The 17,229-nt window shown below is 58.3% G+C and overlaps 5 protein-coding genes across 5 annotated transcripts; 3 read left to right on the top strand and 2 right to left on the bottom strand.

Moving 5' to 3' along the window:
* Positions 1–5,358: 5,358 nt before the first annotated feature.
* On the top strand, positions 5,359–6,876 carry SPRG_12800 (hypothetical protein; the record flags this gene model as incomplete). Its single annotated transcript, XM_012351583.1, has 1 exon — positions 5,359–6,876. One exon carries the CDS (start codon positions 5,359–5,361, stop codon positions 6,874–6,876), a length of 1,518 nt encoding a protein of 505 aa, XP_012206973.1.
* Positions 6,877–7,078: 202 nt separating this feature from the next.
* Positions 7,079–8,529, bottom strand: SPRG_12799 (hypothetical protein). Its single transcript, XM_012351582.1, has one exon. It carries the CDS (start codon positions 8,503–8,505, stop codon positions 7,093–7,095), a length of 1,413 nt encoding a protein of 470 aa, XP_012206972.1. The 5' UTR covers positions 8,506–8,529; the 3' UTR covers positions 7,079–7,092.
* A 699-nt stretch (positions 8,530–9,228) lies between these two features.
* On the bottom strand, positions 9,229–10,413 carry SPRG_12798 (CAMK protein kinase; the record flags this gene model as incomplete). Its single annotated transcript, XM_012351581.1, has 2 exons — positions 9,229–10,335; positions 10,384–10,413. The coding sequence occupies 2 exons, from the start codon at positions 10,411–10,413 to the stop codon at positions 9,229–9,231; spliced, it is 1,137 nt and encodes a 378-aa protein (XP_012206971.1).
* A 1,084-nt stretch (positions 10,414–11,497) lies between these two features.
* Positions 11,498–12,341, top strand: SPRG_12797 (CAMK protein kinase; the record flags this gene model as incomplete). The annotated part of the gene is made up of 2 exons (XM_012351580.1): positions 11,498–12,286; positions 12,318–12,341. 2 exons carry the CDS (start codon positions 11,498–11,500, stop codon positions 12,339–12,341), a joined length of 813 nt encoding a protein of 270 aa, XP_012206970.1.
* A 1,290-nt stretch (positions 12,342–13,631) lies between these two features.
* On the top strand, positions 13,632–16,749 carry SPRG_12796 (calcium-translocating P-type ATPase; the record flags this gene model as incomplete). The annotated part of the gene is made up of 1 exon (XM_012351579.1): positions 13,632–16,749. Exon 1 carries the CDS (start codon positions 13,666–13,668, stop codon positions 16,747–16,749), a length of 3,084 nt encoding a protein of 1,027 aa, XP_012206969.1. The 5' UTR covers positions 13,632–13,665.
* Between the last annotated feature and the right edge of the window lie 480 nt (positions 16,750–17,229).

Genomic DNA, 17,229 nt, shown 5'->3' with positions numbered 1-17,229 from the left:
GGACGCCGCCGCCATCGTCGCGTGTCTGCGCGAGTTTCTGAGTGTACCCGAGACCGTGCTGGCCATTTCGATAAGCCACATGGAAGAGATGCCGCAGGACATGGACCCGTGCGTGGTGTGCTTGGGCGAGTTTGACGTTGACGACTTTTGCGGTCCGTCGACAGTGCTTGCGCTGGCGTGCGGTCACGTGTTTCACCGCGATTGCCTTCAGCAATGGTGCGCGGTGGCGGCAACGTGTCCGACGTGTCGGCGTGATGTGGGTCAGATGACGAGCTTGAGCATGTACGAGTAACTCGTTTCAGTGTACAAGTCATGCCATATTGTGGAAAAATATATGTACTAGTTTCTTTCAAGTCGGGATAAATGTTGAACACTCCAATCAAGCAGTTAATTATTTTCAACAACGTCAGATCGGAAAGTTGTGTACGGTTTTATCGTGGTCAGGTTTTCAAGATCGGACTTTACGTCCTCGCGAAAATATAACAAAATCGCAAACGAGAGCCACGTTGTGCGTCTGGGTTGGGAATGACCAAGAGTGTACTAGTACTACAACGACTGCTAGATTGATGACAGAATCCACAACAAGTGCACGAATGTAGCGCCTTCCAGCAGAAAGTAGAAAGCACATAATTATGTTTCAAGCGGCACGATATCGTGAGTGTGCGGAATGGGAGGAGTATCTTCCTACCGTCTCCCCAGCGACTTCTGCGACTGTGTCGTTCGAAAATTTAAATGCAGCCTCACGATGGCATTTATTGAACCTTCTGGCGTGTACGGGAGCGGAATGAAAAGTAGCCGCTTCAAGTCGTCAGTGGGCCGATACCAAAATGCTTGCAACAATTCGCATGATATGCTTTTTACTCTACTGAGCCGTTTTTACCCCAATTTGCGCCACCTCTTCCTATCATCACAGACTGACGGCGACTCTTTCACATCTTTTTATCCTCTCTCGGTAGCATGCTCCCAACCTCTTCTTGGAAGAAGGACGAAGTGCACTTCATTGCAACTGCCAAAGAGCTTGCCGCGTCCTGGCCAAGCACATGGCCACTACTGGCAGCAGCTCCATGGACAGCAGTTTTCGAGCTCGCACCTGTCGTTGTCACGCCATCGATCGGCTCGGGACCACACACGCTCGGCTACTTTGTCCAGTACAACATGACCTTGCAGTGCCCGATCACGTCGCGGTCCTGGACCATCCACTCGCGCTACTCACTGCTGCGTCAATTTCGATTGCATTTAGCAAAGCTGCACGCCGCGGCGCCGTCGCGATCCCTAGCTCACGTGCTTCAGCTACCCTTTCCCGACAAGACGTGGGACCCGGAGAGACCACGCACCATTGCCGAGCGCATGAGGCGTTTCCAAAGCTTTGTCGAGCATCTCTGGAGCTTGTACACAAGCTGCGTTGTGCCCGTGGCTGGCGCGTCAACGGAAGAAGAATGACATCGTTCAATGTCTCCGCGCGTTCTTGTGCGTGCCGGCGGCTGTGCTGGCGATATCGGTGCGACGCGTCGATGAAATGCCCCAAACGATGAGCCAATGCGTGGTGTGCTTGGCCGAGTTTGAAGCCGACGACTTGAGCTCTCCGTCAACGGTGCTGGAGCTAGCCTGCGGCCATGTCTTCCATCAAGTTTGCCTTCGGCAGTGGTGTGCTGTAGCAGCAACGTGCCCGACATGCCGGTCTGAAGTGGGGCATGTGACGCTCGTTCAAATGTAATTCATGGCATTTTTGTGCGATTTAATGTCGGAATATATTAAATACAATACGGTACCGTGATCACTCTGATCTACATGTTCCGAGCGCCTTGGCCATGAACAATGGCCGCGGGATTCGGACCCGCATGGAGACGGTCACATGTGGCTTGGTAGATCGGCGCTTGCAAGGGCTACGTCGGTTCGTACTTCAACCATCCAATGGGTGCGGCGACGCCAACATAGACATTCCTTGAATGACGATTATTGCCCTGGAATTCGTAGAAGTGCTCGGCCAATGCAATCCCGGCATGCACTGGGGGGACATTTTAGAGTATCTTGTGAGTGATGGTCGATTCAAAGGTGTACCCTAGACTGGTATGCGAATCATCGAGCCTCGCACATCCTTTGGAGCTGGCTGTCGATGGGTGCTTGCCATGTGCGCTTTCTCGTTGGTTGGCGACACAAGACATCCAAGTTGTTGTGGTGGAGACTGCTGTCGGGCTATTTCTCTGCGTGGTCTTACTTTGTTTTTACCCGCGCTCTTCGTACGTTTGACCGCGTACGCATGACGTTGCGTCACGTTGCGACCGATGAGATTCATTTCATCGCATCCGCCAAGACACTCTTTGCATCGCTCGCGCGTAGAGCGTCAGCGCGCCCGTTTCCATGGCTGGCAACGCAGACGCCCATCTCGCTGGACGCGTCGATTGGCTCGGGACAGGGCGTCGTTGGCTACTTTGTGCAGTATGATGTAATACGCTTGACGTGTCCGATCACATCGCAGTCGTGGATCATCCACAAGCGCTACTCGCAGCTGCACCACTTTCGATCGCAGTTAGCAAAGCTCCACGCGGCGACGGCGTCACCATCACTCGCTTGTCTCCTGTAACTTCCATTCCCCAAGAAGGCACTTGACTCGGAGAAGCCGAGCGTCATTGCCGAGCGCATGCAGCGCTTCCAGATCTTTGTCGAGCACGTCTGGAGCTTGTACGCGAGCTGCGTGGTGCCGATGGATGGCGCGCCAGAGGACGCCGCCGCCATCGTCGCGTGTCTGCGCGAGTTTCTGAGTGTACCCGAGACCGTGCTGGCCATCTCGGTGCGCCACATGGAAGAGATGCCGCAGGGCATGGACCCGTGCGTGGTGTGCTTGGGCGAGTTTGACGTTGACGACTTTTGCGGCCCGTCGACAGTGCTTGCGCTGGCGTGCGGTCACGTGTTTCACCGCGATTGCCTTCAGCAATGGTGCGCGGTGTCAGCAACATGTCCGACATGCCGGTCTGAAGTGGGCTTAATGGCATACTTGGAGCTCCACTAGTGTTGTGTCGACGATTCTGAACTCTTCTACTGAATTTTCTTCTCATTTTTTATCAAAAGCTCGACTTCAATTTTGGTGAAACGTGAAACCGATGATGTGGATGTTGTGTACGTGGTGGAATTTTTGCGGATATGGTATACGTTGTGACCCTATCCGTGCCTGCTGGATGATTCCTCGAGTCCTAATAGTATTTTCATTTTACGCTTTTTGATATAGAATAAATAAATGTCTATATTTGTTGTGTTGCTTCAAACGACAAGGCTAAAGTCGAGCGGCTCGAGCGTCGCCAGCCATGCCCCATCGCTGTCTTCGAGCAGATCGGCACACAACGCCCAGTCGGCAGCGTCCACGGTCATGTCTTCGTCGCCCTTTTCGAGGTCGTCCAGGGCGCCCACAAAAAGCTCTTCGAGGATGTCAAGAGACGGCAGTTCCATCACCGACGGACTTTCGACCTTCATGGTTGAAGACGGCAGAGGCGACGACGCCAGCGAGCCCTCGCGCTTGCGGGCGATCGGCGTCGTCTCGAGCGTCGAGCTGCGGTTGAACTCGGGGTGGCTGAACGTGCACACGTGCGACTGCGTCTTGGTCCACTTGCGGAAACCAAAGTAGTTGAGCTGGCGCTGGAAGCTCGCGAGTTTGTTGTGTTTAAAGTACTTGGGGAGGACCTCATTTTCGAGGCGCGTGACGCTGTAGAGCTGGATGGCGGCGCCGTCGGCCGACCACGAGATGATGCTGGGGTCTTCGGTGGTGAGAATGGAGTAGAGGTGGCGAAGGAACTTGGGCACGCCGGTGGTGCGGGGCTGCTTGGAGGTCGTCATTATGGTTGTAGTTGTTGTTGTGGTTTGTGTTGCGAGAGGCAATTGCAAGAATGAAGAGGCAAACGTGAGGTCATGCTCGTGTGGTAGGAAGGTTCGAGCACGGTTCTAAAGGGACCAAGTGGTGCTAGGCAATCGCTCGGAAGTCTCCAACGCGGCCGATCCAGGTGGCAGTGATACACGATGGCCTTGTGCTCACAACGTCCGAGTCTGTCACGCTAGACCCTAGCATGTCACCAAGAGTGACCTGCCGCCTGTCACGTTTTCCAATGCTCTAGGTAGCAGCGCCATCGAGCCCTCTCAATAAGATCTTCAAACGAAAATCATGGAAGGGTGCGCACCACCGACAGTTGATGTGTATGCGAAGCACGAATAGAGATTGGCGACTGGACTTGATACCTCGAAAGAAATACCCAGAGCCATAACAGCTTGCGTCGCTCGACAGGTCTTGTATTCCATAGCCCAAAAACGAAGTGCCCTGGTATACCACATCCAGGTAACCCATGAACTCTCCATAAATGTCGTCCACATGCAGTGCTGAGGTGATAAGCACACATCGATGGTGTTGCATGGCCACGGTCATCGCTGCAACGACAAGGATAAGGGAGCAAAAACATGTGGTTCCGGACCAGATTGCCAGATGTGCGCGCACAAACGAGCCAGATTGCCAGTGGTGTGGTCCGCGTGCACTGTCTGAAAGACGAGACGACGACTGTGGCTTGCTCTACTGTGGGTGGTCAAGCTCTTGTCTAGATGGTCAAGGACGTGCCACCTTGCTGAGCTCTCCCCTACCGGCACATCACCGCCTCCTTCTTTCACCGGCGTTCAGAGCTCACGTAGCCATGCTCTCAGCAGTTCACAGGGTCGTTCGCCCCTTCTTGAAATGCTCGCAATGAGCAAAGGATCACGGTCGAGGTGGCCGGCCAGAGATTTGAAGAAATGCAGCACGTCCATCGGTCGACACGTGACAAATGAAATCGCCTTAGAACAGTCGATAGAAACGGAGGCAGTAACGATACACGGTGCTTCTCCGAGCCGTACGACGACGGCCCATCAAATGGCGAGGAAGCCGGCGAACGGTATCTATGTATCGATGAGCACTCGGCCTACTGCGCGATAGGCAGCGCACATCCATCGATCTTCGACTTGGCTTGCGCGATTGGTGCACAGCCAGTACATGTACCAAGCATTCTTGACGGCAATGGCAATCGGATTGCGTCATCATGTACCTGAGGGATCTGATTGGCCAGCCTTCTGACGTCGTTGCACAGCCATCATCCAAGCACGGCACGCCAGCGCGACGCTGGACCGCGCCGGACTCGGAGAACGCCGTCCATCAAAGCGCGTAGCTACCCTCGTCCTCCGTCAACTTTCGAGCTTTGTCGTCTCGTTGTAATCTAGGTACGTGGCAGGCTCGTTGGCGGTTTGTTTTGCCGTCGCAGTACTAGTACACTGTATCATCCGAAAATTGCACTGTACGAGGAGGTCGGCCTGTCTACTGCTGGTTCGACACCCAGTCACTCGGCACTTTCCAAGATGCTCCGTGCGCGCCTCAAGTCGACGCTGGCCGCGGTCGCGGCCGAGATCCCAGCGCCTCTGAGCGCGATCCCGACTGCTCCCGAGGTGGGTTTTGGGCCCTTCCGCTGCAGCCTCGCGTTCTTTGGCAAGGACGATGGGCTTGGCCGCCACCATGAGCGCTTTGACACGCTGCACAAGATGCTCGGGCCGATCTACAAGTTCCGCGTCTTGCCGTTCTCGCCGTACATGGTCAGCATCTGCGACCAGCTCTCGGTCGCGCACGTGTACCGCAAGGAAGGTCCGTTTCCGGAGCGCTTCTCGCTCGCGTGCTGGCGCCTCCATCGCCGCGAGAAGCAGTGGCCGATCGGCATTGTCAACGCGCACAACCACGAAGAGTGGAAGAAGTTTCGGGCGAGCATGAGCGAGCACATTCTGCAGCCACACAACATTACGACGTGGCTACCGCGGCTCAACGACGTGGCGAAGGACCTGGCGACGCGCTTGGCAGCGGACGCGGCGTCCTCCGAGCCTGTCAACGTCGCGCTCCCGCTCAAGGCGTTTGGCCTCGAGTCGGTGAGCTCGCTCGTCTTTGGGAAGCGCATGGGGTGTCTCTCCCCCGACCCGACCACGCCCGTGCCGCCGGACGCCCAAGCGTTCATTGATGCGTTCTACGGCGTTTTGCACACGTCCCAGGACATGCTCAACTTTCCGCAAGAGACGCCGGACTGGGTCTACAAGCTCCTCCCAGTGTACAAGGAGTTTGTGCAGCATGCCGACTACATCTTCGATGTCGGCTCGGCGTTCGTGCTGGAAAAAATGGCCGCACGCGACAATTCGATCGCCGAGCAGGACCTTCTGAGCGTCTTTCTGGCCCGGCCCGAGTTTGACCAGCGCGACGCGGTGGCCCAAGCCGTCGATTTGCTGTTTGCAAGCGTCGACACGACCGGCACGGCGCTCCTCTGGATCACCTACTGCCTTGCGACGGCCCCGAACGGCCGCGCGATCCAGATCAAGATGCGCGACGAGGCGAATGCGGCGCTCGCTGGCAAGAGTGACATTGACGATGCGGCGCTCGAGCAGCTCTCGTACATCCGCGCCGTGGTCAAGGAGACGCTGCGACTCTACCCGGTTGCGAACCCGAACCAGCGCGTCCTCCCCAACGACTTGACGCTCCTCGGCTACAGCATTCCGAAAGGCACCAGCGTCCTCATGCAGACGTACACGATGAGCCGGGACCCGACGGTGTTTGAAAACCCAAACGAGTTCAAGCCCGAGCGATGGCTCGAGCGCGATGGCAAGACCGCGAGCCAGCGCCAAGCGGCCGCGTACTCGACCTTGCCGTTTGGTATGGGCGCGCGTGGCTGCGCAGGCCGGCGCCTTGCCGAGACTGAGATGTACATGCTCCTCGCGCACCTCGTGCGTAAGATGGAGCTGCAGTGGCCCGAGGGCCAAGAGCACCCGGACGCGATCATCAAGACGTTCATGATGCCCAACAAGGAGTTCAAGCTCCGCCTCGTGCCGTGGTCGTCGTCGTAGATTCTGTACTGCATTTGATCTGCGTCCTGTCTCTGAAAATATATATACCGTACTAGATTTTGTGTTGCGTTTGGGGGTAGTACTTGCGACGAAACGACCTTTCTATCAACGTATCAAGTCGCCAACCCGACAGGGCACCGCGTGTTGGCACTAGTAGACGTGTGACGTCGAATGCGCGTTGAAAGACTTGAAACACAACATAGTGGAGGCGGTGTATTATACATGCACGTTGCCATCGTTCGTGCTTCGAGGGTCCAAGAACGAGTTGCCATTTGCGTGCAATTGGCGCGCGCGTTGGAGCATCGACGAGCGCAAGAGGCGCCGGAATTCAATCGCGTCCGGCGCGTCCGGGTCGTGTTCAAACACACGGGCCATAAACGTCCACTCGTCCAGCTGGTTGCGCTCGCTTAGCACCCGCACGTGCATCTCGGTTGACGGCGTCGTGACGGAGCCGCGCGTCGGCCACGGCGACCACTCTGCATTTGGCCACAGCGAGGGCGGACTCGTCCCCTCTTGATATCGAACGACGTCGGGGGGAAGCGACCGTGGTCCCATTGGATGCGCGCCAACACCGACGTGTCTCGTGCCAGGCTCGAATCGTGTGCTTGGTGCCGGTCCGTGGTACGTTGCTTCCGGGCCTCGGAGCGCTGCGTCGGGGTGTCGGTACACTGTTTCGGGGTGTCGGTACACTGTTTCGGGGGGTCGAAACGGAGCCTGTGGGACCGGTGGGTGCGGCGCCAGCGAGTAGGCGCCGCGGGGAATACGGTGCCCGACCTCGCGGAACCTGGCCGCGGCCGGACGATTCCTGCCGGGCGCCTCATAGACGGCGGCAGGCGGCTCTGAGATGGTCGTGACAGGCGGCTCCGAGATGGCGGTGGCAGGAGATGCCGATCGCTCGGAGGTGGTAGCAGGCGCCGAGACGGCAGCAGGTGGCGGGGTTGTAGAAGGATCCTCCGACAGCGCGGGAGGCTCGGTCGAGGACGCGGCAGGCTCGGTCGAGGACACGGCAGGTAACTCTGAGGATGTGTTCGGTACCTCTGAGGACGTGTTAGAGGACTGTGCGGACTCGACGGTCGGTTCGGACGTCGGCGAGGCGTGCGTGTTGCTGGCCTCGGATATCGTCAGAAAAGACGTGCGTGGCGGCGTGGCGTCTGGCGACCGCTTGGCGCGCTTTGCCGGCGCCTCCTCTGTGTGATCGTTCGCGTCGTCGTCTGTCGCTGGCTCGCGCGGCAAGCGAAGGAAGCGGCACCATGCCGGTGTATTCCGCAGGAGGCGCCAGCACGCCAAGACACCGCGCCGGTCGACCGCGCCAAGCTTCTCGACTGGAATCGCCGCGAGCTCGTCCAAGATGACAATGTCGTCGACGACATTGGGCGACTTGACCGCGATTGCGCGCGCGACAGCAGCGTCGAGGAGCGAGAGAATCGCGCTGATCTTCTTCCAGCGCGACAAGAGGGCGACGGCCGACCGCTGCGTCGGGCGGTTGCTGCGCTCGACGATGTACTCGTGCATGCGTGCGAAGAGCTCGGGCGGTCGTCGGCGCGAGCTCGTGTCTTCGCTGCAGATGGCGAGCCACGCATGGCAGAGCTCGAGGTCGTCTTCCTTGGACCACGCCACGCCCCGTGGCATGCTGGTTCTTGGTTCTTGGTGGCACGCTGCAATAGTGTTTTAAACACTCTGAAGATGTTGGATTGTCCCATGACAGGGTTCCAGTATGCGATAAAATACACCATTCTTCTCGTTGGATTGGCTGATTTTCGTGGCCTTTCAGCCAATCCGATGGTCCCGCCCGTTCCCGCCAACACCCAAGACACAGAGCGTTGGTTCACTTGCCGTGTCAGCACAGAGCAGTCAGCTCCTACTAGTACTCGCCCACAGTGTGATAGCATCTTCACCGCGGCCCAGCTCAAGCTAAGCCACGTGGAACCCATCTCCTCGCAAACGATCGCCGAACAAACATGCTCTCGATTGATACCTTGATAGATAGCATGCCGTTGATTCGCGTGCATCAGCTAGCTGGACGCTCCATACAGAGAGTTGGTCGCCTACGTGCACGTACATATTCGATACCGTCGGGCATGGGAGCGCCGGGACAAGCAACAGCGATCGACTCGGTCAACTCCTTCCAGAGCTCCTTGTTCAGCTCCCTCCGCGACGTCGTTGCAGGTCGTGAGGCGCTTCTGAAGAGACGAGGTCGTCGTCGAGCAAGCGTAGCCGCGTTGGCCGGGCTCGGTGCTCGTTCACAATGGCAACGACTGGCAGATCAGTGACAAGAATGACCAACGTGACAGATAAAATAGTAAACCAACAATGCTACATTCGCATGTCGACACATATAAAGTACAGACGCGTTCAATCCGCGACGCCGTGAAGGCACGCCGCGACGAGCGACGGCAATTGACGCCGAAGCAGCGGCACATCGTGCATGTGCGCGGCAAGCTGTGGCAGCTGGTGCTCGTCGGCAAAGCAGTCGGCGAGGAGGAGGTCGAGGCCTGGGCGGCTCGTCGTCTTGGTATGGATGTTCGTCGCGACCAGTTGATGCTCGAGGACGAACGCTGCCAGCTGCTGCACAAAGCCAGCTTCAAGAAACGCTGTCGTGTCGACGAGCCAAGGGTGGGCGCGCGCGGCTGCGATCGTCGCGCGCTTGGCCGGGTAGAGCTGCAAGAGCTGCTGCACAAAGTCTCGGGCGTCTGCGGAGAGAGTGCCATACGTAAGGATCGGCGAAAAGTCGGCGCCGTCAAATGGAAGGCGGTGGAGTAGCATCGCATGCACGACGACGCCGAGGCTAAAGACGTCGATCGACGCACCGTACGCTTGCTTGCGGCACATTTCCGGGGCCATGTAGCCGTCCGTGCCGCACTGCCGCGTGAGCGGATGGCGGCACGAGGTCGCAAAGCCAAAGTCGGCCACTTGCACCGTCAGCTTCCATGGCGCGTGCGGGTCCACCGCCGTCACGAGGATATTTTCGAGCTTGAGGTCCCGGTGCACAATGCCGTGGGCGTGCATCGCATCGAGAGCGTCGAGCAACTGCAACGCAATGTGCTTGGTCGCCGCCTCCGAGAGCGGTCCGTGGGCCGTGACGTACGAGAGAAGGTCGCCGTGGGCTGCGAGCTCCAAGACGAGCGAGATCGTGCGGTCGTCGCCATGCTCGCTGTCGACGTCGTCAAAGTGATCGAGGAGGCGGACAATGTGGGGATGGCCTTGCAGTGCGCGGAGACAGGCGATCTCGCCGCGCACGTCCTTGAGTGCATACACGCTATTCGTCACGGTGCGCGTCATGCGCTTGATGGCGACGGCGTGGCCCGACGCCTTGTGCTGGCCGCGCACGAGGTACGCCGAGCCACCGGCGGCGAGGAGAGCGCTGCGGTCAATGTCGTAGACGTCTTCGAGCGACGGCCGTACATACGGGGCGATGGCTACCGGTTCGCCGGTGCAGGGCGCCTTGGTGAGCGCGGCCCACTGCGCCGCCCTCGAGAAGGAGCTGCCTCGGGCGGTCCCACCGCGAACGGCCGCGACCGAGAGCGATGGGCGCTGCATGGCTGCGATCTTATGAGCGACTGAGCTTGGACGATGGCTGGAATCTTGCCGGATAAAAAGTCGAAGCCTGGCCTTCTTCCGGATACGACGTTGAAGTTGCTTCGATGAAAGAACGCCGAAATCAAACACGGTCATACGCCGGCGGTATCAACTCGATAGCGTCTTGATACAATCCAATTGGCGGCGTGTCGATCTACCGATGCATACCGGTGGGTCGAGTGATGCACGCAACATGAGATGTGGCAGCGGAGACCACCCACCTATCATCTTCGGTTGGGCACTCGGCTGCATAAGTATGCTCCGGACGAGATGCCACCCGATTCGAAGGAGCGTTGAGAACGGCAAGACAATGAAGTACATAAGGATGTGGTTGTTTTATGCTATCGCCTTTGTATGGATCCAAGCGAATGCAAGATATAAGTTGCATTGCAGCAAGGAGATTCCGAGGGGTAGGGTCTGCTGCGCCCACTTTCAAAGAGCATGCTAGGTATCCACGTCTTGCAGGTGATCGCAATTGTTGAATGTGCTTCTTCTGTGGACATCGCGTCTCTACCCATTTTCGTGTCATGTTCGGATGGGTCATCCAGAGCAGAAGGTTCAACGCCCACGACCAAGCCCCATGACCGCTGGTCGTCGCAACAGATTTCGACTCCACGCCCACCACCACAAAGGGCTCCGTATCCATTTATCGGGTCCACTTGCTCTCAAACGAAAGGGCCGTGCACCATGGTATCGCCTTCCTGGACCGCGCCACGGCTAGTCTCCAGAGCGACATGAAATGTCTACTGGATGCTTGACTGGGAAAGAAGCTCCACTTTACTACCTACGGACCTTGAACCTCGCATTGGTTGCGTGAAAAGCAAGCGTGTGCCGTCGTAGCAAAGGTCAGCGACGACCGTCGCCAACCACTGCAGCTAGTATACACCACGTCGTTTCGGTTCTCCAATTTCGGCGACGGCGACAACGACGGCCAGCGATATTGCGTGGTTCTTGCAGAGCCAGAGTGTACAATCCAGTCGCTTTTACACGTTTTCGAGGAAAAGGGACTAGAAATTGCGCGATATATTCTCTGGTCGCTATCGGGATGGTGGCCGCACTGCAGTATGCACGTCGCGCCGTCACGTGGCTGCGCGCCCGGGTGCTGCAGACGTTATTGACACCACATCTGTCGTCGCACTACAAGCTTCTGGACGGGCCCGTGCTCGGCGTGGGCTTTGCCGGCACGGTCGTGCGGGCGATCCACCTTGCATCGGGCACGGAAGTCGCGATCAAGCGCCTCCGACCGCCATCGCACGGCTCGCTTGCCGACTACTTTTGCAATGCGCACAACGAAGTGACGTGCTTGGAGCGCGTCGCTGGCCACGCGCATGTCGTCTTGCTCCTTGAGCGCTTTGCGACGGCGCACACCTTTGATATGGTGTTTCCGCTCGCGCCGCATGGAAACCTCGGGCACTACCTGCGTGTGCACGGCGACATGCCCGAGATGGCGGCCAAGTCGGTCGTCCAGCAAGTGCTGGCCGCGGTCGCCCACTGCCACGCCCAGCACATTGTGCATTGCGACATCAAGCTTGAAAACATTTTCATCCGTCACGTCCACCCGCCGTGGCAAAAGCTCGTCGTGCAGCTGGGCGACTTTGGCTTTGCTACGATCATGGACGAGACACGGCTTCTCGAAGGGCTGTGCGGCACGCCCTTGTACGTGGCCCCCGAGATGTTGGCTGGCGAGCCGTACTCGATGGCCGTGGACCTCTGGAGCGTCGGCGTCGTGGCGTACATTCTGTTGGCGCATGGGATGCCAACGAGCCCGCGCGGGTTCCAGTACCAGCGCCTACCCTCGATCGCAGCCCAAGCGTTCGTGCAGGCGCTCTTGCAGGTAGACGCATCCAAACGGAGCTCGGCAAGAGCGATGCTGTCCCACGACTACTTGACGGATTCTTTTGGAAGCCATCGCTAGAATTGCGACGAGAGGAAGGAGCTGCAACCGGTCTCCGTTCTGGTCGAGACCAACGCTTGGGTCGTCATGGCTATCTACACGCGTCATCTGTCCGATTACCGCGATGCGTACGAGTATCATGGACCACCACCAGGAAAGCGCACGGTAGCACTACCTCTCGCGACCAGATTGATGTATGGTACATGTGGTTGAACCTGAATCTCGCTTTAGTTGAAATGTGTTTCGAACCAGACTCGGTGGAATCTCATGTATGAATGAAGAAGGCATCCTCATTCTCGCACTTCTCGGACGAGCGTCGTCTTCTTCAGGATCAAAGATACTGGTTCTCACCATGTGCTTGGCTTTGGACGTGGCAACGAAGCAAAGCGAAGGATCGGTTATACCCAGCATCTTTTGAGGAGACGGTCGTCGTAGTGTAATTAATCGTCACGGAACCTGGCGAACGTCCTGCAGAGCACTTCGAGGTGGAAAAGAGTGCCATCGAGATCAAGAAATGCTGGGACCTTGACAGACCAAGCATGTCTCGAAGAAAATTTCGCTGGCGACTTCCGCGCGAGAGGGTTTTACGACCCCTACCCCGCCTTGCAAGGACCCAAATGGCCAATCACGTGGGACCTTGACGATTTGTCGACGGATCACGGCGCCGCAAGCAGGTGTCGCAGCACGTTCCGACCTTTGATGGTCGGTCGATTCTACGGAAAGAGGCAAAGCAAAACAAGAGCTCGGGCCACACAGCGAACGGTCTCCATATATATCGATCGACCCGGCTTGCTCGACTCTTTTCAAACCATATACGTCTCGAACGGCGAGCACGCAAGAGTCAAAAGAGTCAAAAGATACCTGTGTCGGCAGAGGTACAATGCTCCTTTGGTGCGGACGCGGCTGCGTTGTGGGTTGGCAAGCCATGTCGCAAGCGCTCCTTCGAAGCGATCAGTCCGCACACCCGGCTCTTTTCTTCGTTTGTATACTTTTTCTTGCGACTACCCATCCCCACAAAAATAGGTTGGATAGGTTGGGACCGTACGCTCGGTGCACGCCGTTTGACCTTGTATCCCTGTCACCTTGAAGCTTGCATTGCGTCCGCCAATCAAAAGCGCGTATCTTGTCCGTAGCCAATCCGATGCGATCATCGTTATCGGTTGATCCAATCACGAGGCAGTCTTTGTTCTAGAACGTCTTGCCGAACATCCGCGTGTCGCATGTACATATCCCAGGAACGATCTAATCCGTTTTGGTGCTGCAATCCACGCCGAGATCCCAAGAGCTCATTTTCCAATTTCCACTCATCAACACACACGATGACCCACCTGCTACCCGGCGACTTGATCCGGCTCATCGAGACGCCCAAGGAAAAGGTCCCGTCGACGCTCGCGCACGTCGGGGGGTCTGCCGGCCTCGCCAAGTCGCTCGACTCGTCGCTCGAGTTTGGCCTTGACGCTACGAACGCCAAAGACCTCGCTTTGCGCGCCGACACATTTGGCGCCAATTTTGTACCGCCGCCGCCGCCCACGACCTTTCTGCAGCTCGTGTGGGCCGCCTACAAGAACTTGACGCTGCTGGTGCTCACAGGGGCCGGCGTTCTCTCGCTTATTCTTGGCTTCACGGTCGGTGGCCCCGACCCGACGCCGCGCCGCCTCAGCAGCGGCGACCCCGCAACCGCGTGGATCGAAGGCTTTGCTATCCTCCTCGCCGTCACCATCGTCACGCTGGTGACAGCCGTCAACAACTATCAAAAGGAGCAGCAGTTCCGGGCGCTCTCGGTCATCAAGGACGACGAGCGCATCAAGGCGATCCGCAACGGATTGCCGTGCGAGGTGGGGAAGCACGACTTGCTCGTCGGTGACGTGGTCCGCATCGACGTGGGCGACATTTTGCCTGCGGACGGGATCGTGTTTGAAGCCTCCGAGCTCAAGGTCGACGAGAGCGCCATGACGGGCGAGTCGGTTCTTATTGCCAAGCACCCGACGGGCTTGACGCCCTTTGTGCTCTCGGGTACGAAAGTCATGCAAGGCATGGGCAAGATGCTCGTGCTGGCGGTCGGTGTCTCGAGCCAAGCCGGCATGATCTCGGCGCTGCTCGTCGGCGGTCCTTCGACGCCGTCGAGTCGCACCATGACGCAAATCAGTGATGATGACGCGTACGTGGCGATTGCGACGCCGCGGGACGACGAAAGTGGCGCTAGCGACAAGATGCTAACGGTGGCGCCGTCACCGGACGAGCCGGAAGAGTCGCCGATGCAAGGCAAGCTCGACGCGCTCACGATCTTACTTGGCAAATTCGGCATCACGATGGCGCTGCTCGTGTTTGTCGTGCTCATTGCACGCTTCTCGATCGACCAGTTTGCCGTGGACGGCCGGTCGTGGGCCGGCACGGCCGATGTCAAGGAGTTTCTGCACTTCTTCATTGTCGGCGTCACGGTCCTCGTCGTCGCGATCCCCGAAGGCCTTCCGCTCGCCGTGACGATCTCGCTCTCGTTTTCGGTCAAGAAGATGCTGCTGGACAACAACCTCGTGCGCCATTTGAGCGCGTGCGAGACAATGGGCTCGGCGACGACCATTTGCTCGGACAAGACGGGCACGCTCACGACCAACCAGATGACGGTCATGCAGTGCTGCTTTGGCGACACCGTCTTTGCGTCGCCGCAGGCGGTGCGCGCAGCGGCCACCGACGCCATGATTGAGCTGCTCGTGCACAGCGTCGCGATCAACTCGACGGCCGAGCGCGTGGACGGTGTCTTCACCGGCAACAAGACCGAGTGTGCGCTCTTGGAGTTTACCGCATCGCTGGCGCCGACGGCTTTGTACGACGACGTCCGCCGGTCGCATGCAAACATGCACATTTTGCCGTTCTCGTCGGCCAAGAAGCGCATGTCGGTGGTCGTGCCGCTCACGAAAACGTCGAGCCGCGTCTACACCAAGGGCGCGAGCGAGATTGTGCTGGGTCTCTGCAGCCACATGGCCTTTCCCGATGGGTCCACCCGGACGTTGGGCCCCGACGAGGCTTCGTTTTGGCGCGATGCGATCATCCAGCGCTTTGCCAACGACGGCCTCCGAACGCTTTGCCTGTGCTACAAGGACATTGCCGCGCCGTTCGAGGAGGTCGTGGCGCAGTACACGGAGGCCGACCTCGAGCGCGATCTCACGTGTGTTGCGATCGTCGGGATTGAAGACCCCGTGCGCCCCGATGTCCCCGACGCCATTCGCCACTGCCAGCGCGCGGGTATCGTCGTGCGCATGGTCACCGGCGACAACCTGGCGACGGCCACGTCCATTGCGAAAAAGTGCGGCATCCTCGGCGCGGAGGCGGATGCGCTCGTCATGGAAGGCGCCGAGTTTCGTCGCCAAGTGCTCGATGGCAACGGCCAGCTCCAGCAAGATGTGTTTGACACGATCTGGCCGCGGCTCCGCGTCCTCGCGCGCTCAAGTCCGCAGGACAAGTACACGTTGGTATCCGGCATCATGGCGTCGACGATCCATGGGCCGCAGGTCGTGGCGGTCACGGGCGATGGCACCAACGACGCGCCGGCGCTCAAGAAGGCGCATGTGGGCTTCGCCATGGGCATTTGCGGCACGGCCGTCTCGAAAGACGCGTCGGATATCATTTTGATGGACGACAACTTCAAGTCGATTGTGAACGCGGTCAAGTGGGGCCGCAACGTGTACGACTCGGTCTCCAAGTTTCTCCAGTTTCAGCTGACCGTCACGCTGACCGCGATTACGCTCTGTGTGCTCGGCGCCATCTTTCTCGAAGAGACGCCGCTAAGCGCTGTCCAGCTGCTCTGGGTCAATCTCATCATGAACACGTTTGCGTCACTTGCGCTGGCGACCGACACACCGTCGAACGCCGTCCTCGACCGCAAGCCATACCCGCGCACCAAGCCGCTCATCTCCAAGAAGATGACCAAGCACATCCTGGGGCACCTATTGGTGCAGCTTGCGATTTTGCTGACGCTGACGCTCGAGGGCGATAAGCTGCTGCAGATCCCGTCTGGTCGCAAGTACGAAACCGAGGACCCGAGCCGGCCCTCGGTGCACTACACGGTTGTCTTCAACACGTTTGTGTTTCTCCAGCTCTTCAACGAAATCAACGCGCGCGTGATCCACGACGAGAAGCGGGTCGTGCTCCGGGGCCTCTTGACCAACCGCCTGTACGCGTGCATCTCGGTCCTTCAAGTCGTGCTCCAAGTCATTTTTGTCCAGTTTGGCGGCAACGCGTTCGACTGCGCGCCGCTGAGCGCGACGCAGTGGGCGGTCTGCATTGGTCTCGGCGCGCTGAGCTTGCCCGTTGGCTGGAGCTTGCGCCGGATCCACTCGCACCATTTGCCCAAGTGGTTTGCACTCTTCCGCCGCGCCCACCCGCACTCGTACCTTCGGTTCCGCTAGGCTCCACGCCACCCCTCCCTTTGTGTTTTCATGCTTGTTTCGACACTAGTGTGTTGTATAAAAATACCATGAAATAGTTGATGTTTTTTGCTTTCGAGGCTCTATTAGACAATCAATGGATATATGGTTGCGGAAAAGGGTGCAACGCGAGCGCGTATGGACGGTTTTTTAGCCACCTACAATCAATCAAACGTGTTCGCGTTCCGCGTTATCTTCCTTACACACGCTCGCATAGTTCGCATACGTAGTGCTACGCCTGAATGCGTGCGAGTTGGCACCAGCACTTGGTCGTTGGGAGTGAGCTGCGCACGGAGAGATCCATCCCGTGGTGGACCCCACTCGCCGAGGGATAGCTCGCTCGAGGTCGTACGCAGGCTCCTGTACTCGGACCACCCGACAGAGGAGTGCAAGCCGTCGGGTGTGTTTCAAACGAACCGTCCGAGCCCGCATCCGAATAAATCCGGATACCGACCGAGCACA

The sequence above is a fragment of the Saprolegnia parasitica genome (assembly GCF_000151545.1).
Source record: "Saprolegnia parasitica CBS 223.65 unplaced genomic scaffold supercont2.82, whole genome shotgun sequence".
In the NCBI taxonomy this organism is placed as follows: domain Eukaryota; phylum Oomycota; class Saprolegniomycetes; order Saprolegniales; family Saprolegniaceae; genus Saprolegnia; species Saprolegnia parasitica.
This window is presented reverse-complemented; position numbering and strand designations above follow the sequence as displayed.